The sequence below is a fragment of the Psammomys obesus genome, unplaced genomic scaffold, assembly GCF_907164565.1.
Source record: "Psammomys obesus unplaced genomic scaffold, mPsaObe1.curated_primary_1811, whole genome shotgun sequence".
Lineage (NCBI taxonomy): Eukaryota > Metazoa > Chordata > Mammalia > Rodentia > Muridae > Psammomys > Psammomys obesus.
In genome coordinates, this window is record NW_026596430.1 from 1,303,872 (window position 1) to 1,331,019 (window position 27,148).

The 27,148-nt window shown below is 36.9% G+C and overlaps 1 protein-coding gene across 8 annotated transcripts in view; it reads right to left on the reverse strand.

The window, feature by feature from the left end:
- Positions 1 to 27,148, reverse strand: part of Ccser2 (coiled-coil serine rich protein 2) — a 125,127-nt gene that overhangs the window by 24,471 nt on the left and 73,508 nt on the right. For 7 of the 8 annotated variants that reach the window (XM_055597814.1, XM_055597815.1, XM_055597818.1 and 4 more), the window contains 3 exons: positions 20,059 to 20,254; positions 5,629 to 5,712; positions 1,527 to 1,613 (listed from right to left, as the gene is read on the reverse strand). In XM_055597814.1, coding sequence (XP_055453789.1) covers positions 1,527 to 1,613; positions 5,629 to 5,712; positions 20,059 to 20,254 — 367 coding nt within the window. Of the gene's footprint in view, positions 1 to 1,526; positions 1,614 to 5,628; positions 5,713 to 20,058; positions 20,255 to 26,017; positions 26,090 to 26,672; positions 26,791 to 27,148 lie in introns of those variants that run through there. The other variant, XM_055597821.1, reaches the window with a different exon arrangement.

The window sequence follows — 27,148 nt, forward strand, 5'->3', positions numbered from 1 at the left end:
AAAGAAAGAAAGAAAGAAAGAAAGAAAGAAAGAAAGAAAGAAAGAAAGAAAGAAAGAAAGGAATGAACTATATTCTTTTTCTGGTCTATTTGATCCTGTTGTAAAGCACTGCTGTTGGCCCATAACATGACCTTCATCAGAGCAACTGTAACTACTTACAAGAGAACTTCACGATTGGGCCTGATGACATTGCTTCATAAGACAGGGTGGAAAGGTCCCAACAATTCACCTGAGATTCTTGACACTCTTTTCTGCATCCACCAACCAACTACATCTAACTTCTGCCCCAATGACTGTGGCCCTGTTATCTTCGGGAGTGTTAGAGTTTATATTTTGTGAGCATTAACTAAGGGGGAACTCCATCTATGCACCGACTGGGTAAGGATTTCCAGTGGTGTGGATGCTTTGGGCTCACCCAGGCTCCTTTCTGCAACCCCTCACTCATTCTCTGAAAGGAAACTCAGCAGACTCACTGATCGCCCATGTTGGACTACTGCACTTCAAGTTGGTGATGGTGCTCTATAATGAAGAGATGATGTTTGTTTATAACTCTCTGAGGAAACTGTTCCGGCAACAAGGATGGTTTCTTAAATGAGCCTCTGAAGAAACTCTCCTGGGTGTTAAATACAAACAGTCCACATGCTGTATCTGTTCCTCTGGGCAGTGCTGCGGAGCCTCTTTATGATCCACTAACTTTACTACACTGGAAGATTATTAATTGAACAATAAGCTCTCTACACAAGTCCAATCATCTGCCTTTGAACTTTTAACCATATCTGACCTGTCCTGATTTGTTCATGAACTGGGTGCCTATAGTATGACCTCAGTGGCACAGAGTTCACTGTTTATACCCTTGACATGATGGGTGAAAGCAGTATTTTATAAAGCTGATTTTGCTCTGTTATATTGTTTTTGACTTTCAATAATTTTTTTTATTTTTCTAATTTTATGCAGTATGTTCTTTTTAACCTGGCCTTTTAATTATTATAAACTATTCTATAACTGAATTCAAGGTACTATACAAATGGTTTTCTTATGAATATTTGAAATCACAACAACTATAAAAATACGAAGATTCCAGCATGCTTAAGGGATCTGACGGATCACTTATTGCCATAGATGAAGTATTTCCCTAGAATCCTCTTCAGTATAACACAATTCTTAAGGCCAAGTATTTACTGTCACTCTGCTCACAGAGAGAAAATATCAGGTACTCATTTCTCAAAACATGTTTGAAGGAAAGCCATTTACTCTACTTCAATAAGAAAAGTAAAATGGAGAATTTTATATCCCCGCAAAAGAGGCCATCAACAATGAACCAACAAAGAATTGCTCAAATGAATACTTCACATTTTATTTCAAAATTCAATCATATACTTTACTGGAACATATATACTCTAAACACAATGCTACAAGAAACTCTGAAAGCCAAAGCTAATGTCAAACTCCACTCCTACCCAATCAAGCTTACAGAAAGAAACCCAGCCCCACAATGAAGAGCCTGTTTCGTCTGTTAGAATACTTACAAGCTGATGCTCTAATAGTTGAATTTTTTCATCTTTTTTCTTTATTTCCTCTTTAAGTTCTTTTATTTCATTTAATAAATCTTCATTCTAAAATATGAAAAAATACTGTTATGTAAAATTTTCTAGTAAGAAACGCAGTGAAGTCAAACAATGAATGAATTATTTGTTCATATAAAAGGAAATCTAAAAATTTTTAAATGATTTCATGGTCTAATGGCAACTGAAATGTAAACAATGAGCAAAAATGCTCATATAACTGCTATCACCAGGTTCCCACTGGGAACATTTATGGTGATGCTGAATACCAGAGGTGTGTGCTGCTTCCCTTTCATTAACATAATAAAGAAACTGGGCCAAAGGTCATACAGAAAAGGAAATCACCATGCAAAACCGACTTCAACTAAAATTTCAAGGGACACTTGTTTTAAGTTGTCTGCCAGAAAACATCAAGGCCAGGACAAACAGAGGGAATGGTGTGACTAATGTACAAGAAAAATTTCAAGATTGGCTCAGAACTCAGCAAAAGATAAATATGCCAGATGAGTGCCAGGGAGGGAATGTTCTTCAATGAGCCACTGTCCTGACAAGCCTGCCTGAATTAAAGAGAATGGTACCAGCCAACATCATCAACAGACATACCCAATACTGTCAAAAGGAAGTCTCTGTCAAGTTAATGCAGTAGTCTGACTACATTTCTAAAATGGCATCATTGTTAATCTATCCTTAACAAGTTTGTATACCATTATTCAATTATCCACATATATAATATACTGAGGAAGCAAAATAAGAAATTAGAATTTATATTCTCATAAAGTATTTTTTCGTAACAAAAGCATGTAAAATAATGATGTGTTGTCACTGAACAAAATATGTCATCTTCAGATACAATGAAACAGCAATCCAGGGTGAATATAATAAAAGTATGTAACATACATGTAAGAAATTGCCTTTTTAAGTTAAAAAAATACAATGATTTTAACAAACATTAAACAGGTTTTTAGGATGTCACATAAGTAGCTCAAATGACAGGAAAAATCAGTTTATAAAATGCTATCATATATACTGTAAATAAGAAAGACTGAAGAGCCGGAGAGATGGCTCAGGGGTTAAGAGCACTGGCTGTTCTTCCAAAGGTCCTGAGTTCAATTCAGCAACAACTGGTGGCTCATGACCATCTATATTGAGATCTAGTGCCCTCTGCTGCCCCGCAGGCACATACGCATGCTGAATATTGCATAAAAGAAAGACTGAAGAACAGGACTTAAAGAGGAAGTAAAAATTTATAAATCAAGAGGAAAAGATGGATTAGAGAACACTAAAGATATAATTACATGAATACACTAAGGATATATTTCTACACTATACAGAAAGTAAAGTCATTAAAATTTGACATATATAACTCATTACACAAGATCCTAAAACATTTGTATCACTAATATCGAGGTTAAAAACATGAACATTACGAGACCATATTCAAGGCTCCAAAAAAAGGCCTACCAACTCTCACAAATATATAAGTGGTAACTAATGGAGAAACAGAGAGTGCTGAAAGTATTTTTGCCGACACTAATCAATGGGAACATATCCAATATAATAAAAACTGGCAGAGCAGACCTGGCAGTCAAGGTGCTATCTAAACACAAGCCTACAGCTTGTTTTTCAACATGACAGACATCATGATGGAACATTGTGTAGCCATTATTTATGTAAATATGGTTTCTACAGTGTTGGAGAAAATGTGCCTCCACGTGTCATTTGGATACAGTACAAAGCAGTACAGTGGACACTGCTCTGTGGAGTAACACCTTAGGTCACAGGGAAAAGCTCCTGCCAGCAAATAGGCTCCATCAAAGTCTTGAAAATGAGCAGAAGGACTGAAGATTCAAAGAAGCACTGCAAACATGGCTCTTCTGAGCACACGACGTGAGGCGAAGTGTAGCACACCCAATGAGCTACACATAGTACGTCAGCCACATACGTGCTGTGGCTAGAAGGTAAAAAGTAATTTGATGAAGAAACTAGGCAAAGGTCATATTGAAGATGACCAAGGCTACAGGAAATGACAGATTTGCATTTGAGATGGCTTTGACAGTTTGGAGGAAAATTTTAACAATTGTCATTATTAGGAATCTGCATCCAAGGCATTATAATACTCCTGAAGAGAAAGAAGCCTGAACCAAAGAATGGTCACAGCCTTGAGGAGAATTGGCAATTTACACCCAGTAGGAGAAGCCAAATCCGTCTTGAGCTTGAGTGGTATTACAAATGGCTATGAACCAAAAGAAATGGAGAATACAGGACATAGTAAACTATTGGATCTCAGCTTGAATCAGAAGTAGACCATAAATGAGCTACCCACATACAAAAAGAACAGGGTGTGAATTAATGTCAGTTTTCAATGTGTCTGTCATGTAATACAAAACACATGGACAAACTAGAAATGAAAAACAGTGATAAGATGGCAATGTAAAACCTGAAAATTATTTCTCTTCATAGCAAGTTCCTGGCCTGGTGTTGTAGCACATATTTGTTAACACAGCAGTTCAAATTTGAGGAAAAAATTATTTGGAAAAAAAATGTCATCCACAAAGCTGAGAAAAATTGAGATATTCTCTAAGGTCATCTACACCACTGGTTTTAAACTAGATGCATACATGAAACTGTTTTTTAAAAGCCATTCTTGTGCAGATCTGCTGATGTGGAATACTACCTCACTACCAGTAGGGCGGGAACCCTAGGCTGGGAGTGACTGAGCAGTAACAGGTGGACGGCAGGTGGAAGAGGCCAGAGTAGTAGCCCAGTGTAACTGCTGCACTGCAGCCTTAGGGTTATGACTGCTCCACACACCACTTAGTTCTTTAAGCAGCCTCCACTCCTCTGTCCAGTTATTTTCAGCCTGGGACATGTGAACCATCTGGAAGTAGCATTTGCCACGTCCAAGCAGAATTCATATGAATTTCCCAAAGTTCTTTTTCCCTTACACAATAAGGCTATATAACTCACCACAGGGTTGATCCCTCAGTTTGGCTCGCGGATTGAAGAAGATACATGAAGCAGAATTTCAGCTGATATCCAGACCATGTGTAGTTAAGTGAGACTTAGTGCCCTGGTCTTTTGATGTATTAATGTTCTGAGGTCATCTGTCATTTGCAGTGACTAACAAACACGGGCAATGACTCCTTAGAAAGGGATGTGAATGCCTTTACTTGAAAATATTCTTAAATAATTTATTTTATTTTACTTCATGTGTGTTAGTGTGAGAGTGTCAGATCCCCTTGAACTGGAGTTACAGACAGTTGTGAGCTGCCATGTGAGTGCTGGGAATTGAAACCTGGTCCTCTGAAAGAACGGCCAGTGCTCTTAACCACTGAGCCATCTCTCCAGCCCCTACTTGAAGATATTAAATGAATCAATATTTATGTAGGCTAGAGAAATAGTTATAAAAGAGCCTATACTAAAATCTAAAGATCATAAAAATAATATTTTCAATGCTTATTAAAATATGCATGGATTCTATAATTGAATTTTCAAACACGGAAAAAGTAACCTTTACCTGAATGTTTCTTCAATTCTCTAAATATAAGTATCTAACATTTTAATTCTATTAAAAACCTTATTTTGACAATTATTATTCATGGGTATAAGCAACAGTAGCAACAGAGGGGCAACTTACTTTCCAACTGACAAGACATAACTTACAGCATCACCGGACTATCATTGTAGTTCCACACAATGCAAAGGTTCATAGGAAGTCTGATTGTTCTCCCAGATGGAAAAGCTTTAGGTTGGTCCATTTCGTAGCAGAAGTAGACCTCTCTCACAGCCATGTGGATGTTAGACAAGTATTCAGCCACTGAGTTAAGATTTCAGACCATTTTTATGACAGTATCTCACTAAGTTGCCTGCGCTGACCTTGAACCCAGTGCGTCACACAGACTTCAAAGCAGACTCCTGAGTGGTGGGAGCCATAGGCATGTGCCACTACCACCTGCTAAAAGCTCTGTTTATCTCATACCTCTATTATTCAAAGCTTAAAATGTTATTGCTATATTGTTTTTATAGTGAAGACTTTGAAATCTTCAGTGTAACTACCTAGCCATACCTTATATATCTGATCTCCATCTTCTGGCTCTGGACTGGATGGCAATGATAGCTGAACATCTTGTAATGACCCACTTCCATCATGCTACCAGGAAAAAAGATAAAAATGAAAGGTGAATACAATACTCATCAATGTGCACTTGAACTCCAATTCCCCCGGCTCAAACACTGACAAACAACAAGTAAGAAATAAGGCTTCAAAAACTCCTTTCACCACTGCACTGGCAGAAAAAAAATGTGGAAGAGAAAGGGAAGAAGAAAAATATAGCCTGAGGAAGCAGCAGAACCACTGACCATAGAAAAGGACTATCGGAAATATCCTGAAGACATTTAAAATTAACTCAGCTAAGAAAAGAGTGGGAAATTCAGTTAAATTCTTTTTGGTTTAGACATATGTTTTGAATATAAACAATAAACTCAACAAAGCTTGGCCATAAAAATTAAATAGTAGAGACCCAAGAACCTGTATTGCATGATGTAAAACATCTGAAAAAAAGCCAAATGATGTTCTGTGCCGGATCACGATAGACACAGACAAAGGTAATGAGTAGAGAGGAACACCAGGGACATAGAAGAAGAAGCGGGAAATGTCTTAATGAGATAATGAGATGGTGCTATACAAACCAACATACAAAGGTCAAGCTTATGATGGATATGTCATAAGCACTCTACTAACTATAGAATGTACCTCACTAAGAAAAAGTGAAAAAAAAAAAACAAAATATCTTTTTTGAAATATTTTGAAAATGAGAGAACATTATTAAGTTCTAGACTTTGCTGAACTAATTTACTAGTTTAAAAAAAAAATCCCATGTACAATGATTCAAAGATACAATTCAAGAAAGGTGAACCAGAACAGAAAGTGCCAGAGCGAGGCTGAGGAACTGAGTCTGAGCACTGCAGCACCACCGTAAAAGCTCTGAGAGCATTACCATCCTCAGGGACAAGATTCAAAGTCTGCAGGACCAGGAACCAGGGATTTACCTCACCTGAAATAGAAGTGTCTGAACAGATTGGGAAAGCAGTTGGGCCGTTTGTTGTACACTAAACCTATTCAGTTAGGATCTCTAGAGATGGGCTAAGAATAGCAAAGCTTAACAAGCAATACAGATTGCAGTTACAACTAATAAGCATTTGCCAGATTCTCATAAACTGAACAAATTACACTGCTTCTAGTGATACTATGGACACTGACACTTGAGAAGGAAGGGAGGAAAGAGAAAGACAGGGAGGGAAGGAAGGAAGGAAGGAGTAGGAATAGGAGGGAGGAAGGTAACAAGGGAGGGAGGAGGCGGAGAAAGAAAAAGAGGGAAGAAAGGAGGGAAAAAGTTGCTTGCGTGCATGTAAGCATGAGAAGAGCAGAAAACTACCCTATGTGTCATCCTCAGGAATGACAAACTTTTTCCTTTGAGATGGTCTTCCATGGGCCTTATTTACCAATTAGGCTAGGGGTTTCTTCCTGTCTCTGCCTTCCCAGTGCTACTACACACAGTTTTACATGAATAATGGAAATCAAAATTCAGATCCTTGGTTTTCAAGACAAGCATTGGAATGAGTTATCCCCCTGGGCCCAGAACAAAGGAGAGGAGAAAAGGCATGAAAGGAGTGTTTATTTTCTAACACATATCTCAATAAGAAGTTCATTTTTACTCTAATGACATGGCATGTCAATGCAGGATAAGTTTTACAAGAAAATTGTATTTGAGAAAAAGAGGCTCTGAAAATTTAGCCTACTTCCAAATATCTAAATATATTCTTGACTACTGTACAGAACACCATAGAACGAGAGAAAACAGCACATACTGTTTTGCAATGGCTGTGGGTGTAGTCGTGGGAAGTTATGCAGTAGGGCAAGAAAAAGAAAAGCCTAGTTTTATGGGAGGAAAAAAGAGAGAGTTCAGCCAAACCAGGGAAAAAAACAGGGATAAAAAAAAACACCAGGAAAACCATTAAGTTGGATCTAAATTCCTAGGTACACGCCAAACACAACTGCTCTTGAACAGCTTATCAAAAGTTGAGAGATAGCTGAGAAATAAACTAAAATCATACCCAGGCGCCAACTAGCCTCTGATGAACACCAAATAGAGCTAGACCACAGGACAAAGGCATTTGAGAAAGGAACTGTGGTTTTGATCTGGAACTTGTAGACTGAAGCCTATGTGTGTATGTGTGTGTGTGTGTGTGTGTGTGTGTGTGTGTGTGTGTGAGAGAGAGAGAGAGAGAGAGAGAGAGAGAGAGAGGTGGGGGAGAATTCACTATAGAACTCAAACAAGATGAAAAACCATGTATAACACTGAAATATGCAAGACACAATGCAAAATTACTATACAAACAAAAAAAGCCAACTCACAAAACATCAAAGCCATAATGCTTTAGAATTAATTAGAAGAGATGTATTAATAAGAGTTATCATAAAATTTCAAAATTAAACCTAAACTCTTGATGTAAATAATAGAAAATGTCTCCCTCTACAAATAAAATATGTAAGGTAAAAATAATTATTATTTTTAATATAAAGGCTCACTTCAGTACTTGGGATGACAGAGTGAATAAGAAAACAGTTCGACAGAAATGGTTCAATATAATCAATGAAAAGAAAAAAAACACTGACCAGGAAAAACAACAGAGTCTGCTGAGGAGTGTGTGAGGGCAGTAACAAAAGGTTATTTTGGTCACTGGTATCACAGAAGTGGGCAAACATGAAACACGGAGCTGAGAGTTTAAGAAGCTCTATTCAAAGAACTGATCACCAAAACTAGGACCTGTGAAGACAGGCTCACTTCAATAGCAGAGAGATTCTTAACAGATGGAAAGAAAATCAAACTTCTAATCCTGTGTGAGAATTAGAAGAAGTCACAGGAATAAGAAAATGAAGCTGTTATAGACCAATGTTTACAGTATGGAACTACAGTGGTATTTAGGGAAAGTGATGGTTGGAAAGGCTGACCTAAATAAAAATGTGTCACAACAGTAACCAGAATATAAAAACCAAGACCAAGCAGAGAACAGAAACTAAACAGGAAGGAGCAGGAAGTAATAAAACAAAAAACACAATTGATGAAACTAATAACAGTTTCTTTAGCCAGGTAAGGCGGTGACTGCCTTAAATTACTGCACTGGGAGGCAGAGGCAGGCCAATTTCTATAAGTTCCAAGCCAGGCCCTGTCTTAAAAACAGAAAAACAAAACCAACAAACAACAACAACAAAACAAAAAACAAAACACAAAAACCAGACTCCTCAGAAACTATAAAAACATGTATCACAAGCGTCAATGACAACTGGGGGAATGCAGACCAAGACCAGTGCCTGAGTGGAAAGGAAGGTCATTAAACATCTCAGATGTTGAGAATCAAGAACCATGACATTCAAATTCTACATATACAAACTTGAAAACTTATATAAAAGGAAGAAATTTCTCTAAAAATAGAAAGTTTTAAACTCATCTAAGATTAAACAAATACCCTGTGTAAGTCTATAACTACCAATAAACATGAATTCAAATTTTAAAATTTTCGACAGTTTAGTGATAAGTCCACATTCCTAACAACAATACCGAAAAAGAGTGTAAATTATGACCAATAGTCTTCAAACATGAAAAATTCCCTACCATAGTACCGAAAATCAAAGTATCTGAAAAGTAAATTGTGTCACGAACAAATGAGATTAATTCTATGAATACAAGGCAATACAACTGAATACTTCAATTATCTAAAAGGAATGAAATCATACATGCAAAAATAAAAGATCTCAGCAAATGCCAGCACAAAGGACACTGATGAAGGGGGTCAAAGGGAGTATGAGCTATACAGCAGCACTGTAGAGAAATAGAGGTAAGGAGAGAGGGAGCCGAGTAGTGGTGGGGTAGGGAAACCAAGCAAAGCAGAGTACTCACAAGGAAGCTGCAAGAAGCCATAAGCTGGCATTATTAATTTTTTCAAGATTTATTTATTTATCTATCTATTTATTTATTTACTGCTCAGCATTCTGCCTGCATGTGTGCCTGCGCACCAGAAGAGGGAACCAGATCTCACTACAGATGCTTATGAGCTACAATGTTGTTGCTGGGAGTTGAACTCAGGACCTTTGGAAGAAGAGCTAGTGCTCTTAACCTCTGAGCCATCCCTCCAGCCCTGGTATTATTTAATCACTTCATTTGTAATATTTTTTGAACATACACTAAAGCCTCAAAGCTAACTTCTATAGCTGATAAGCAAAACTGCCAAACGTCTCTAAGCTACAAAGGTACTGACAAATCCTTAAGAATTTATTTCCTATCAGTACTGTTCTTTATTAGCTGGGTGTGAAGATAAGAAGTCAACTTAAAACCCAAGGCACTATACACTCAATTTTCTTTTCCCCAGATAAGGTGGCATGAAGCCCAAGCTGGACTCAAACTTGCTGCACAGCTAAGAATGACCATGAATTCCAGATCTTCCTGACTCGCCCCCCAAGTGCTGGGATTACATGCGAAGTGTCCCCATGCATAGTTAATGAGGGAGTGAGAACCAACCCTGCAGGCAAGCCCTGCACTCTACCAACTGTGCTATCTCCCAGCTCCCAAATACTGTAAACACTTGGGGCGGGGGATGGGGGGGATGACTATATAGGCCAACCTAAGAGATTTAGGAATTACTACTAATTAAGTTGTTTCTACATTTTAAATTTCTAAAAATCTTGCATTCTATTTTTAAAGCCTAGCAATTTAGATTTAGAAGATCAAAGAGGAGAAACGGCTTTTATTTAGATCAAAGCACAAGAGCTTAGTGATCATCAACATTCTCTCAACCTGAATTAATTAGTAAAACTATACTCCTTCCTTAAGTAAGACATTCACAATGTTAATAGTATCTGTTTAACCTCGCCTAGGATGAAAGTATCTGGGCCAAAATTAGAAAATACTTTGAGTCTCATAAAAACATAAGGAAGAAAATTATAAATGAATTGAAAACGTTGTATTTTTAAAGATGGCTTTGCAGGTAAAGGACACCTGTCACCAAGCCTGACGGCCTGAGTTCAATTCCCAGGAACCACATGGTGGAAGATGAAAATCAAATCTTCCAAGGTGTCCTTTGTCCTCTGGCATCTAGACACATACACATACATGCGATAAATTAATACATTAATTAATAAATAATACTAAGAAATAACTTCACATGTGATTTTTTTTAACTTCACAATTTACACAATAAGGAAATAATACTTATTGATGTTGGACACTGTTTTGAGTATTAAGTGATATGAATATGCATAAGCATATTCAACAAATACAAGAAGAAAAATAAGATACAAAGGAAAGAACTGGAAAAAAAAAAACTTAGCAGTTTAATTAAATGACTGCCCAAATATTCTGGGCTTTACTGAGGGAAATATCAGCAGTTTCTTTAAACTTTAAATTCTAAATGCAATATAATGCTAATGTATTCATCCACAAATCACAGAATAAGACGTGTTCTTAGACTAAGAGCTGAATCCAGGGTCTTGTTCCTGCTCGGCAAGAGCTCTACCACTGAGCTACATTTCCAGTCTATACTGGGAATTTATTAAAAAGGACTACACCTTCTCATGTAAAGCACGAAAAGATTATTTTCAGCCAACCTTCTTCCGCTCTTCTTGTTTTGAGACAGCATGAAAGTAAATTTTGGAGTGACATTTAGCTTCCACATATTAACCACTAGAAACCTGGTAATGCCATCTTACCCAGGAGGTTCTCCCATGAGTTTGCAAAAACTGGGGTCTTCCTATGAGTTCCAGAGCAGCTACAACGGACATGAAATCTTGAAATGGTTAGCAAAAACTTCTGGTAGCACTGATCAGTCTGTGCTGACAAACATCATCAGTGATGTCAACAAAGCTGCTTTGTGTTCAGACAGGCTTAGTGCCCAGGTCACGGACACATCTCAAGACAGGCAGCACAAGAAAAGGAGAGGGCTTCTTTTTTATTTTCAAAAGTGGTTATGTTTGTTTGTTTATAAATTCAAAGACATCTAGACAAGCAAATCACAATGAATACAGTCCACAATGTCAAACTAATAATTTTGAGAACTACTGTCTGTAATTGATCAATGGTGTTTGAAATCTAGTAATTCAAGCAATATTTGAAAATATAAAAACTAGACTTATAAAGCCTGATTTTCAGTTTTTCAAAAGTAAATTGATCCTAAGAGATGCTTGAAGCAAGCATGTTAGACAAAAGAAAAACACCTGACATTTAAAAATACACGTGTTGAAATATACTTTAAAAAAAAAAACCTTATCATAGTGTTTTGAGAAAATACTATGCATAAACCTATGTTTAAATTTATCAGTCACCCTAAGTAACGTACCTTTCTATACTGCCCTTCCCCCACACTTCCAGGCAGGCATGGTGGTACATGCTATAATCCTAATATCCAGCACTGAGCAAAGAAATGAGGCTCACTAGCCTAGAGCATCTAATGAGACATTGCTCATCACCCTGCCCAAAAAACTTAAAGGAAGAAAAGAAGAGAAAGGGAGGGAAACACACCAAAGCATTTTTTTCCTAATTTTCTCTGTTTTTATATTTTAAAAACATCCAGCCTACAAGCAATATGTTCTATACTGTTCATCTATACTACTCTGTGAACTCAACACTTTTTTTTAGTCTTTGTTTTTCTCAGTGACTACTTTAGTATTTTTCTCCTGTTTCCCATTCACATCCACTGCTCTATGTTATTTTCTACATTGGTTTTTTCATAAAGCATCTCAAATATCATTCTATAGACTTACTTTTTAATGTTTTACCTACAGTGATAATTCTACTTTATCACTTAAACCACACATTTATAGTTATTAGATTTGAAATTTTGAATATACTATAATTTACCTATTTTTTTGTGGGGATGGGAAATGACATAGAATGAAATAAACTTCCTGTCACATCCAAGTACACTACATATGCAGTGAATATATATGCAGGCATATATGTGTTCATGCATCTGTATACACAGTACTAGAACAAGTTCTATTAAATACTGTTTATCCTTATTACTTATCTTTAATAATTTTATATGGTTTTACTTAACTAAATAGATATATAACTATTATGAACAAACTTCATGTCAAGACTCACAAGCTAGGCTTAACCTAGTTTTAAGAATAATGCACTGATGTACAATCAAAAATAAGGTTCTCCTTTTTTACTTCAATGCTGTCACATTTTTTGACATTCAAACAGTACTTAACAGAATATGAAGATTGACAGAGTAAAAACAAACAAATGAACTTGAAAGGAGAGTTCACTTTGGGGACACCTATGTAACAGTGTAAGTAACTCAAGCAAGTTTTCATACTGTAACAGGCCCTGAGACCTTAGCACAACTGACACCATGATGGAAGCACCATCCAGGCCTTAAATTCCAGCACAGAGGCAGCAACACCCGCCAGCATGAGAACCAAGGCCTAATCTATCAAAGTCTAAAGTTCTGGGGAAGTCCCTAAATGTACTAACCTTGTTCTTTGTTTTCTGTAGTTCTATTTCTGGCTAAATGTTCTTTATAATGGAGGTGTGTCATCGATGGTGTGGTTTTGTGCTTAAAGACCACCGTGAGAAAGGCTCGGGACTGCACTCGGGTCCTGACACCCAGTGTTGTTGCTGGTCAGCTAATAAAGACTTTCTATTGGCTTGAACCTATGTCCAAGTGCTCTTCTCTGATATATACCTCATGACAATACTGCCCACAAAAATTAACAGATGCAATAAAATCCCTATCAAAGTGCCAGGGACTTGCTTCACAAAATTAGTAAAATCAATCCTAAAATGTACACAGAACCACAAAATTACCCAAATAGTCCACATAATGTTGAGCATAAACTTTCTAGCAGGAAATATACTTTAAAATGTGGCTTGATCCAGCAAACCCATGCCCTGAGCTTCAAGAAAGTTACTGGTCTTAAAAAATGTACTTGAGGCTGGAGAGATGGCTCAGAGGCTAAGAGCACTGGCTGTTCTTCCAAAAGTCCTGAGTTCAATTCCCAGCAACCATATGGTGGCTTATAACCATCTATAATGTGATCTGGTGCCCTCTTCTGGCCTGTGAGCATACGTGCAGGCAGGATAGTGTATAAATAAATAATTTATTTTAAAAAATGTACTTGAAATTGTAGCACTCAGGAGATACTGAGGCAGACTGACCATGATTTCAAAGCCAACCTGGTCCTCATAGTGAGTTCAAGCGCACCCTGAGCTATATAGTGAGATCCTGTCTCAACAAATAAACAAAAAAAAAAAAAAAAATGGTAGCACTTACAAGCAGCAATATAACTTTCAGTACTACAAAGTACATTTAATAAAACTAAACTTAATCTATAAAATATTCAGGGAGGAGCTGAGGGAGGGAGGGTGGGATTGGGAGCAGGATACAGCTAGGATACAAAGTTAATAAAATGTAACTAATAATAATAATAATAAAACACAAAAAAATATTGCTGAAAAGACTAAATCAACATAACAAAATATCACATTCTTGGACATACAGATATTCTAGGGCATCAATGCTTCCTGTAATGCACTTAGTACTTCAATGTTACTTCCACCAAAATCCCAAAATATTTCCAGATGACCTAAAATATCACCCCAAGACTTTACAGAAAAACAAAGTACTATGAGTACTTAGTAGGGAGGAGAGACAGCTGAGCACCAAGCACTTGCAGCAAAACAAGAATCTGGGGGTGGAGGGATGGAGGGGAGGGAGGGAGGGAGGAAGGAAGGCTGAGGCACTGGAGAAAAAGGAAGAAACATTAGAAGTGAGCATCTGTCACAGAAAAACAAAGAAACAAAAATTTACCATTAAGACTAAATCAGAAGCCAGAGGAGTTGCAGCCTGCTGCTATGGCAGGAGGACTGTGAGCCCCAGGTCAGCCTGGACACACAGTGAAAGCCTGTCTCTAAAAGAAGAGGGAGGAGGGAGGGGGAACAGCCAGAAAGGAACACACTGGCACCTTATTAACGTTTCATTTTCTCAAGCCGGATACTGAGGGTCAAGCAATTTCATATCTTTCCATATCTTCTGCAGTATATAGTTTTGTGATGTCCTTATAGACTATTTTTTTTCCTGAAGTGATAAAAACTACGTAGTAACATGTTTTACCCTCTATGCTTGTGCTCATATACTTAGTTTTGCCAAAGAAGTTAAATTCAGAAAAACTGAACTTTACATTAATAACATTTTACTCTGCATTCATTCAATATTTTCTTTTAGGTTGATTCCTGCTTAACCCTATTTTATGCATTTTAATATCTCCACTAATATTATAAGTCACACTTTCTCTCCCTTCACCCTTCCCTAGCCCACCCCTACTTCTGGTTTTCTGCCACCAAGCGGTAACCACTCCGTATGTTCTAAACTTGGAGTAGCATCCAGGATATTGCTGCTTTCAATATTTCCTCTGCCTGCCCTTATACGTGTATGTACATGGTTCATTCATATACTTGTATTAAGAAACACATACACATTGGGAGAAGGAAATTTCCTGGGTTTGTTCTCAATATTGCAATGACAAGAAATATGGAACATAACAGTTTTGTATCACATGTGACATTTCATAAACACAATTGCATATTCCTTTATTTTATTTTCAAGGAAAGCATCCTGGGAAAGACAGGAAATGAATCACAGAGACCAAATATACTGCAACCCAAATAAAATGTCACAAAGAAGTATTATGTTTTTCTCATAAATTATTCATTTCCTGTTCCAAGATCAAAACAGAGCCAAATGTGTTATGATAAAAGCAAGGGAATTCATGAGAAGAGATGATAGTGGACCTGCACAACTTCTCTAGAAACTACTGTAATGTCTGCTAGGATTGGATGCCAATGTTCTTGACGATGGACCCAGTCATTCCACTCAGGTACAGCAAAACAAATATGTGCATCCAAACATATGTGCTATAAAACTGCAGTAGCACCAGTCACAAAAACCCAAAGCCTGTCAACTGTGAAGCAAATGAAATGCTTATATAACACAGTAAGCATTGAGCATGGGTACAAAACATAAACAATGACTCATAAATACAGTATTAATAAAGAAAGGCAGACCAGATTATTACACAATTTCACTTCATCCCAAATTCAAAGCAGGCAAACAGACTGAGTTTTTTTCAGAAACCAAATGAATGGTCCCATTAGAAAACAGCGATAAGCAGAGGAGCCTCTGACTTGTGCATCTTCTGCTTCTGGGTGGGTGCTGGCTACACAGACATCTCTATTTTTAAGAAGTCAGCATGATAAGCACTCCCACATGCGTATTATGCTTCAGCCAAAACCATCTGAAGCAGGCTATAAAGAATTAAAGGCAGTAAGGCACCACCGCAATTGTTTTCATTACATTCGCATAGTCTCAAGTTCTGGATTTAAAACTATCAAGAATCCATAGATTTTACAGTAAAACATATGGAATATTAACCTAAAATAGAGCAATGGCCTAGACTGAAAAAAAACACACTCCCTACCAATACATACACTCATGTGACCATGAGAAACAAATCTCAAGGTCTCTCTTTCTGGCTATCAAGATGAGATAATGGCTACTGAGTTTCCTGTTCCACAAAACTGTGTAAGCTGAACAGTAAGATGCACAAAAGTATATGGAAAGGAGGGCTCTGTCCAAATGAACTCATAAAGATGGCTTTAATGAACAGACTCCAATAGTTGGTCGTAGAGCACTTGCTAACATGCTGCAAAAGCCACGGGTGTGAACGTCAGCACCTTAAGACTATGAAACAGACTCCACTTCTGTTTGGCCAAAAGGATGGGAGCAGTGGATGGCAAAGAGGGTTTGGGGAGCTCCCTTCAGCTACTTCACTGCACACTGCCCCTCGTGGGCTTTCCTAGAATGCATGCATCAGGCCTTGGAGACAAGGCCACTGGGTGAAAAGAAAAAGAAAACAGAAATCCCTGGTTAAATCTCACTAATTAATTGCTTTCTGAGCCTCTACTTACAGCACTAATAAGAGTTCACTATTTTGAGAAAAAAAATTTCTAAACCTTCTAGTTTATCTGGTAAAACCTTTTTTTACTGTTCTCATGTGTTTCATACTTGAGAAACAGAGAATTCAAGTCCAGCCTGACCTATGTAGCAGATTCCAGGAAAGCCAGAGCTACATAGAGACACACTATTTGCTTCCCCCCACCAAAAAAACAAAGACAAAAGAAAACAAACAAACAAAAAACAATTACTGTGAAAATTTAATGGAAGTCTGCATAATGAATAAAAGAAAAATGTCCAGTGTTACAGATTGAATCAAAAATGTTTCCCATGAGTTTATATTTTACAACCAAATCTTATTATTCTCCACCTGGGGCTCTATTTTAACACAGTGTGGAGTTCTTAGAACATGGGACTAACTGGCGGAAGCCAGTCAAGAGAGGTGGGCTGGGGCCTCCAAAGGTTAGTTTGTCCCTGGCTCTGCCATTAGCCTGTCAGGAGAGGAGAAAGCATGTGACACACACACACTATGCTGCAGAAACTGAAGGGCCCCTTCATGCCTTCCCTACCATGACAGACTATGATCTGCCAGCCACGATGAGATTTTCTTCTACGGAAATGCTTACAGGCATCTTGGTGTTGGGGACACCTTTATCTGGTGCTGAAGTTCCACTTGCATTCATCCACCATGAAATGAAGGCTGGCCATTTGGCAAGCCTGGCCTAGACAGAGTCCAAAGTCAACTTTTAATTCCTCACTTTCAAATATTAATAAATAATAAATGGTCATTATATGTTGAAAGAAAATTAGAAAAGACGAACCAAAATAAAGAAAAAACTTACCCTTTAAAAACATAGAATCCAAAAAAATTAATAATCAACCCTCACATATTAACAACATAGATCAGTAGCTCTCTACTTAATTGCTTCTTGAAAGAGCAGTAACTGGTCTATATGAACAAGGAACTTTATAAAATAAAGAGTTTGGGAGGCTGAAAATACTCTTGCAAATGGCTCAATAAAAACAAAACTGAAATATAAAATTAGGACAATATTCCAAAAGCATAATGAATTCCCCCAATGTGATGATGTGGAAGAAATAGAAGACTACGAGAGTTAATTTGGAAATCGTAGATTCTGATTAGTAACAACTCCAGAAACACAATACAAAAAAACTATAGCGGTAACAGCCATAGTGCATGCCACACTCTGACTCCCAAGAGCTCAGTAACCGCTCAAACAGCACACAGAAACCAACAACGACAAATTCACACTGAAAATCACCTTGAAACCACACATATAAAGACTTAAAGATCTTCAATCTCTTGGACAATTTTAAAAAAAAAAATGGTCAGAATGCAATATACTTCAGAACAGCTAAAACTGCATCAGTGAAAAGCAACATCTTCCAATTTTTAATTTGATTTCAGCCAACCTTTTTCAAAATTACAAACTACAATATCAATCTAATGGGAATACAGAATGAAGAGAACTTTCTTTAACTAAAAATGTTCCGTGTGTATTCGTCTTCTGTTAGGAAATAAATTAAGAATATACTCCAAGAAAATGAGGGCACATACCAGGCAAAAGAAAATGTATTATCCAGGAAATAGTGGATACAGTTCCAGAACAGGGCAAAGGGAAATCCTGTCTAACAGAGCTACAAAAACTATGGAGAGTAAACTGTTCATACAACAGGGTGACTGAGGTGTAAAAAGTGAACAGAAATCTATTTTGTATTTTACATGAAACCTTCACATACAGTATGTGAACTTTTCAAGACCATGTACATGCTTGATGACTATTTTTTTTTTTTTCAGTAAACATTAAAGGGGCAGCAAGATGTTTCAGGAAATGAAGATGATCTGAGTTTAACCTCTGGAATCCTGGAAAAGGACAAAGCAGCTCCTGAAAGTGACCCTTTGATGACCACACACACAGTCACACAGGTATACATATATTACTTATAGAAACACAACAAAAAACATTTTTCAATTAAATGAAAAAATGTAAGAGACAGTTATATGAACTCTTAGGTGTCCGTTTTAAATTTCTTTTGCAACTGAAAAACTCTAAAGATATCTAAAAATATTCTGCAGTGTTTACCTCACAATTTTGTTTTCAGTACATAAACAAAAAGTCAGTTTGATCAATGTGAACTACTGAACATTTAGAGGCTATAATGACAGAAGAGTGCCTTTCAGGGCTCCCAGCTTAACACACATAAAGTTCTTCAAAGAAGACAATCCCTACAATACTGGTCACCAGCTATCAATTCACTGTCTTCTCTCAGTTTCCATCCTTCTTTCATATTAGACATGACCTGATCATATCAGCTGATATTTAAGAAGCTTCATCAAGCTCATGACCAGAAAACCTTCCTCCCAGACAAGCCAGTAGAGCTACACTATAGAGCAAAGCCTATCTGTTATAGTTTATCTAAACTACAATCTTTATGTGTGGACATTTCCACCACAGAATCCTTGCATGCTCTAGGAGTCCAAACATCACAGATCTCAAAAGAATACTCTCTACCCTCTCTTTCCTAGCCTCAGCACACAAAAGCTTCTTTTCAATAAATATTCAATAGCCACAAGTAGTTCAGAAAACCCTGAACCAAGAAATATAAAGTACATTACTAAGCATGGTTACACTCAGAGTCAACTACGAGGAGCCTTGCATTACTTCCAGCTAGCCCTTACTAAGCAGATAAAAGAGTCTGGTTTCGGTGGCTAATGGGAACTCTAAAACTTGGTCCCTGCTCATATGATGTGAAAGCATACAATCCTGAGAAAGAAAGACAGCAAACTGAGAGAAATCAGCCGTTCTTTCTCAATCATAGTGCTCATCATCAAATGCAAAAATAGACTTAAAACCACATATTTAACAATTTAAAATTGGTATTTCATCCCTTGTTTATCTGCTAATGCTAAATATTTTCACAAAAAAAGACACTATTGAATCACTAACTGAGTTCTTTCCTCAGTGGGTCCTGTGACTTTGCTCAAGCCATAGTACTACTACAGATCTGGATTTTCTCTAAAGACAGCAGGTCTTCGAAGTTTCAAGCATAAATCAAAATAATACTGTTGCCATTAAGCAGAAATTACAGCAGTTACTGAATGTCCAGTATGATTCTGGTATCAGACTCTTCAATTAACAATTACAATTTCTAATTTTCAGGAACCTTACAGTCTTGAGCTTTTCTATATGTTCTTTCTTGTTTTGTCTTATGGTATTGGGAATGAACTCAAAGCATGTCCTATTTATAGACTTTGTTTCTACAAAAAAGAAAGAAAAAGAGAGAGAGAGAGAGAGAGAAAAAGAAAGAAAGAAAGAAAGAAAGAAAGAAAGAAAGAAAGAAAGAAAGAAAGAAAGAAAGAAAGAAAGAAACTAAATATGTTAGAAACCCAAGTAACACTTCTAAAAAGCCACTCTGTTTTCAAGTCACAATGGTGGCGCTGGAATATTTATTACATACGCACCTGATGCAAGAGACGTTTGAGTTTCAGTAACTGTGTTTTCACAGCTGTGCAGTCCTGGACCATGTGCCGGAGGGTCATCTCATCCAGTATCACTGTGTTGTCAGGCACATCTACAAACATCTTCTGAGCCTGGAAAAAGGGGGTCCCTCCATAGCTTTCAAAATGACCCAAAGGGGATTCTCTATAAGGAGAGCCTCTGGAAGGGTGGGGAAGAAGGAAGGAAAAGATACACAATTTAAGAAGAAAGAAGAAAGGTACAGCATCATTGCAGAAATCTTTACAACTCAGTTCCACAGTGCCTTCATACTCACCTCAGTCACTGAATGTCCTCACTGAGAAGTGCAGTCTGTTTAGCTGTTAGTAAAATTGTTATCCTCTATGATTCCCTAACCCCATCCACACTGTATATTTCACACACAGGCTGACTAAACCTTCCTTAAAAGCCAAAATAAAAATAAAATAGTCTTGACAAGGCTGTAGCTATCAGAACTGTGCTCACCCTTTCTGCACTGACTGGTCTTCGGCTTCTGACTTGGGGTGGCATCTTAAAGGGCAGTGCTCTAGATCCATAGCTAAATAACGAAGCCATGTTAGCTCCCAACGTGGACACAGCTTTAGATTATCATCCCTTCAATGCCCATCACTAAAGCTGATGGTGTTATTTCTTTGTTCTTTTCTCATACTGCCAATAAACCATTTTCACTAATAAAGATTTAAGCAAGGTTTTGCAAGAGTCTGATGTTCACCATGATTTCCCTAATCTCAAAGTACAGTTTAAAAACACAAAGCCTTCTCTTGGAGCCATGGGATACATACAGTGTTTTCTCAATATGCACAAAACCCTGGCCTTGATTCTCACAAACTGGCATGCTGATACAGTATTATACTGCCATCATTCCGGAGGTAGAGACCAGAGGATTAGTTGTCCAAGATTATCTTCCTTAGCTAAACGGCAAGTTTGAGGCCAGCCTGAGTTACATGAGAACCTGTTCCAAAATAAGATAAAAGTCTATTTTTAAAACTTTAAGTCAAATGTGATATGGATATTTATGCTTGTAATCATAGCCTGAGAAAAGAGGAACAGGAGAACAAGGCCCAATTCAGCTACAAAGCAAAGCTTTTCTAAAAAAAAAAAGGGGGGGGGGGGCAGGGAGAGGAGACGGGGTATTTCCCTCAGTTTCATCCTATAAAAGCCATACAGAATAAGAGAAAAACTAAGGATAATATATTTCACATGAATGTAAAATACGACATATTAGCCAGAATTGATAGTTTAAAAATTACTGTATCCACATTATATGTAATTCCAGTTATTAATGTATGACAAGTGTGTGAAATCTGAATATCTAACATAATATATTCAAAAAACATTTCTTCAATATAATAGCCATTGTCACATATTAAAAATGAAGCTAAAATCTGTGTGTTAAATATGTACAAATTAAATATGTACTGACATTGGATTTTAATTGCCATAAAGAGAGAAATACAGTATCTTCTTAAGCTTCTATTTTTCAACAAATATCCCCAGAATTCTCAATATTTATTATAAGATATTTTCAAAAGATTGTTTTTCTCTGAAACTACTCATTCAAATTTCAGGACTGATGGTCTTCTAACACAAGAAAATTCTTCATGAATTTTTAAACAGTTCATTTATATTTGGTCCCATAATTCTGCTTTATTTTTCTTTATCAATTCTGAATTTTAGTTTGAGTTTTAAGATTTCAAGTATTAGCAAATCAGTACTATGGCTACATTCTGATGAAAAACATCTACTAGTGAATAGGTAACAAGAGCTAAGACAAAAATACGAAATAACCCAGCAAGTAGCAGATAAGAAAATAGTTGTGTCTTCTGAGGAAGTAGGCTGATATACTTGGGAAATTTTCTAGGGTAGCAAAGGACTTAGGGTAGACTATAAAGTTGAGTTAAAGTCTGAAATGAAAGTCTAAGATCTTAAACGGAAAAAAGAAAAAAGTAAAAGGAGAATCTTCAAAGTAGTTTATGACAGACAGAATACAGCTCTTCATGCTCTTTCCCCAAACCTGTCACATTCATAGAAACTTCTTAATCACCAGCTAATTATCTTCAGTTCCCAAAGCACAAAACAAGATGTCCCTCACTTCCAAGGACATCTTCATCCCCTTCAGTGGTTCCTGGTAGTCCTGCTCTCATCCTGCCCTCCCTCTACTCATGTATCTCAACAACTCCTCTTCATCTGTAGTTAGCTGACATTTCCTTCTGGGAAAGCTTCCTTAATCCCTTAAGGTAGAAACATGTGCTGCTAAAGGCATTTTTATAGAGCCCAGTACTGTATCGTCTAAGAGTATATACAATACACTGTGTATGTTTTTTCATGCCTGGCAAGTTGTATGCTTTATGAAGAAAAAGAATATATTTTTATTTCTCTGATGTGCATAGAGGTTGTTATTACTGCTTTGGTACTGAGTAAGTAAAGAGAAGAGATTTTAACTATCACTTTGTTGTTAATGTTGTTTTAAACTTTTGATCTCTGAGATTCTAAAACTATAGCTGTGACATGAAAAGCAAAGTATCTTTATGGGGCTGGAGAGATGAAATCAGTGGATAAAAGCACAGAAGTTTGATTCTCAGCACTTACATATTCTCACAATCCATAACTCCAGTTCCAGTTCCAAGGGATCCAAGCCCACCTTTTACCCTATGCAGGCACCAGAAACACACATGATGCACAAATATGCATACATGCAAACATGCAGACAAAACAGGAATATGAGGAGGGCTGGGAAAACAGGAGGAAATGTGTAGGGAGGATTATTAACCAAAACAAAAGATGCATGAAAAAGCCTTATGGAAACCCACTACTTTGTAAATGAGTGTGCATATATGTTTGTGTGTGTGTGTGTGTGTGCTGTGTGTTTAAATGGAGGTGCCCTGTCTGTATATATAATGCTTCCTTAAGAAAAACTAAGTTATTAAATAAAAATCTCAGTGACAGGTATGAGTTAGGTTCCAAAACAATACAGACTATTAATTACCATCGTTCTTGTTTCCACATTATAACTAGATGCCAAGATCCTATTGAAGACACAGCACACTTTGGTTGCAGGAGAGAAAATTCAAGGCAGAAGTAGCCTGGAGACTTTTCCTCTGCTTCCTAGAGAGGCTGCTAATCAACAGACTTATCCTGTAGCAGATCCTGCATGCCAAATACTGACCTTTCAGAAAAGAGGTACCCACCAATAGTATCATGACAGTTATGGGGTGGCTAACTGCCTTCTAATTGGAATCAAAGCCTGTTCTACAGGAGAGAATCCATACCTGGAACAAGAAATCTGGTCAAGAGCCCATGGCTGTAGAGTTCATAGGGTAGAACCTATTACAACTGTTTTGCTAAATGAACAAGCTGTCAAACTACCTTCTATATATCTGTTAATAACAACAAATAAATGTTGCTCACAACCTTGGCCAGAGAAGCTTCTTACTGCTGAGAGCAGGCAATGCAGACACTCAAAACAGATCACAGTGCTGAAAACAAGTGATTGTTGAGTGCTCAGCCCTAAGTGAGACATAGATATCAACCCTACAAAGGCTTGGAGATACTGCAGAAGAGGACAGAAAGAATACCAGAGCTGGAAGATAGAGAAGAGTGCTGTGAAATGTTGTCTTGTGGACATGGCATGTCATTAACACTCTGAATTCACAGAAGCTGTGGTTACCTGCACAATACCTGTACAAAATCAAACAAGTCACTATTCCAGAATGGACTGCAGAGGGGCTCATGAGGCTCCACCCCTACCTAAGAAGCTATTTGTAATTGATGGCTGTGGTAGAAGTAAAGTCATTTTTCTTTAGAGGTTTGGCTGATGGTTAAGTTGTCTATGTTCTAGTGGATGGCTTCGCATCCATGCTCATGCAATTAGCACCAACTGGACTCAGTGGTTATTTTAAAAGGAGGAGGAGGAAGAAGAAGGGAAAATGGAGGAGGAAGGAAAGTAGGGGGGGAAGAGGAGAAAGAGGAGGATAAAAAGAAGGGAAAAGGAGGAAGGGAAGGAAAGGGGGAAAGAAGGAAAGGAGAAAAGAAGGAAAGAGGAAAGGAAAAGAAATTGGGAGGGGGAAGTGCCAGGGGATCTAGGAGGAGCAGGGAAGAGGGGTAAATATGACCAAGATACATTGTATACATGTATGAAATAGACAAAGGATTAATTGAAGGTACTCTAAAAAAAGTATCCTAGTTTAAAAAAAATAACTAAACTTTACTTATTTTGTCACATAAATAAAGACGAGACAAGAATGATACTGAGGGACCTAGTCAGGTCTCTACAGCATGATAATCAAGTATGAACACAACCTTACACTGGGTTTACAGAAATGATAGACAAATGCATAGAACTTCAAGAGTTTCAAGAGAAGAGTCAAGAAGTATTCATCACTAACTGGATATATGAATTAGGATCTGCCATCTAAGAAAAGACACAGAAGATTAAGGAGCCTGACCTGGCTTTGTATTTGGATTCAAATTCTAGCTGACAATAGCCATTAAAAATATTAAACTATATATAGCCCTTAAAAACAGTCATATATTACTCATTTTTTAATTACTTCTACAGATCCTGAATTAGAAGTCTCAGCTATTATTTATTAGCTACACAAACATAGGGCAAGTATCACTGTTTCTGTACGCTTAATTTTTCTTGACTACAAATTAATGAGGATAGTTAACCGTAATTACTTCCCTAGGCTGGCATAATATTTAAATCAAGTAATATGTTAAAGAGTTTAGAATATTATATGATATACAGTAAGTATTAAATAAAACCAAATTATTAACATGCTATTAATAATTTTCCAACTTCCTTTTGAACAGAAATGTCAAGGGAACTACAAGGAGGCAACACATCCTTTCATTTACATTTACCAACTGTAAAGATATGGTCCTCAACACATTGGCTTTATAATTGTGTTTTGTTGCTAAACCATCTGACTGTAGCTTCAGAAAACTAGAGGCTCTGGCCTGACTATAATATATGATAGCTGTGTGCCAGTCACAGAGCCCATTGCCATTCACAAGGTGGCAGATAAGAATTTAACTAGTAGTGATGTGGGCAAGGGCAATAATGAGTTACAGAAGCACAGGAGTGAAATAAATGCTCACCACCACCAGGACTACTTAATATTGTTCATTTTTAAATTACATCTTCAGATCTTGAATTCAGGGTCTCAGCTATTATTTATTAGCTATACAAGACAGGGCAAGTGACATAGTTTCTTATGTTCTGTATAGGACAATGCAATATTGTTTTATAAATACAGCCAATAAAATCAAGAGGGGAAAAAACAGGATTTAGAGAAGGTAAAGAAAAGAAATCTTTAAGTGGTATTTTTTTCAAAAAATTAAAATTAAATTTGAAGCAGCAACTGCCATCCAACCCATCAGCCTAAATAATAAAACAACCAAATTATTTAAAAGGATCTTCCCAAATTATATATCCTATTTATAAGGTAGCTTTTTATTCTTCCCCACTATCAAAAATCATGTGATTATGAGGATGCACAAGTACACACTTTACAATGGCTGGTGCAATGTGTCTCTGTAAACACATGTGTGGGTTACTTTTCTGTCTTTTCTAAGTCACAATTTTTATTTTACAATTAATCTTTAGTATTTTGTCACCATTAAAAACTTTCATGTAGAAGTAAAATATGCACGTTTTAATGGTAATTATTATTATTTTTTACATGCTAGATTCAGCACAATCCTAATCAATCTGATGTTATCCTGTGAATGCCACTGAAGTGATTCAGTGACTAAGAATAGGACAACCAAAATTGATACCTTAGGACTTTCTATCTGAAGCTGCAATAATAAAGATAGTATGGAATTGGTGAACCACAGACAAAAACAAAACAAAACAAAACAAAAACATGAAAAGAATGGGACAGTCTAGAAATGGATTCATAAGAGCAGTTACCTTCTCTTTGAAAAAGCAGCAAAGCCAGTTCAATATTGGACGGCCTTTTGACCAAATGGAAACAAGCAACAAGAGATCTACAAGCAAAAAAAGAAGAAAGGAAAGAAAGGAAGAAAAAAAAGAGAGAAAAAGAAAGAAAGAAAACAAAGAAAGAGGAAATGACCTCAAATTTCACAAAGATTAATCCAAAATTATTATAAACCTCAAAGTAAAATGACAACTATAAATTCCTAAGAAACAGGAAAGAAAATCTAGAGTATCTTGGGTTTGCAAATGTGTTTTTAGATATAGTGTGTGCACACACACACATACACGCACTCCAAGAAAGAAAAAAAAAAAAAAAACTGTATACTGAAACTTTGTTTTTTAAAGTCAGCTTCAATTAAAACAACAACATCAAAAAAAAAATTTAGGAAGGTAAAAAAGCCACAGTCTGGAAGAAAATATTTCCTATACACATATCTGATTCAGGACTAGTATCTCAAATATACAAAGAGCAATTAAAATTCAACAATATGAAAATAACTCAATTTAAAGACTGGCAAAGTTCTGGACACTTTAGCAAAGAAGAGACATGGATGGAAAATAAGTATCTGAAAAAATGTTCAGCATTACATGTCATTAGAGAATTGTGGATTAAAACAAGACACTACTACATACCGAACAGTTAATGTCCAAAGCACAACACCTAATGCTGGTGAGGGTGTGAACCACCAGGAACTCCCATTCACTGCAGGCAGGAATGCAAAGTGGCAACAAGCCATAGCAACAACAAATCCTGCAGAGGGGAGATCTGATTTGAGTATTTCTCTTTCGAATTCTTTGTGAAAAGCAAAGAATGATATTCATTTAATTCTTAATGTGACAGACAGACAACAGAAAGAGGAAAGAGAAAATGAGGGCAGAAATAAATTGAAGTGATGATCAAAAATTTCCCAAACTAATGAAATATTAATCTACATATCCAAGAAGCTCAACAAACTCCAGGTATAATAAGCTAAAGGGGACACACCATAATCTACCTGTGAGACACCAAAATCAAAGTATTTTTTAAATAGCAAAAAAGATGACTCATGATGTGGAAGAAATGTTAAATAAGAGTTGAGTTCTCATCAGGAAGCAAGGGGTCAAAGTTG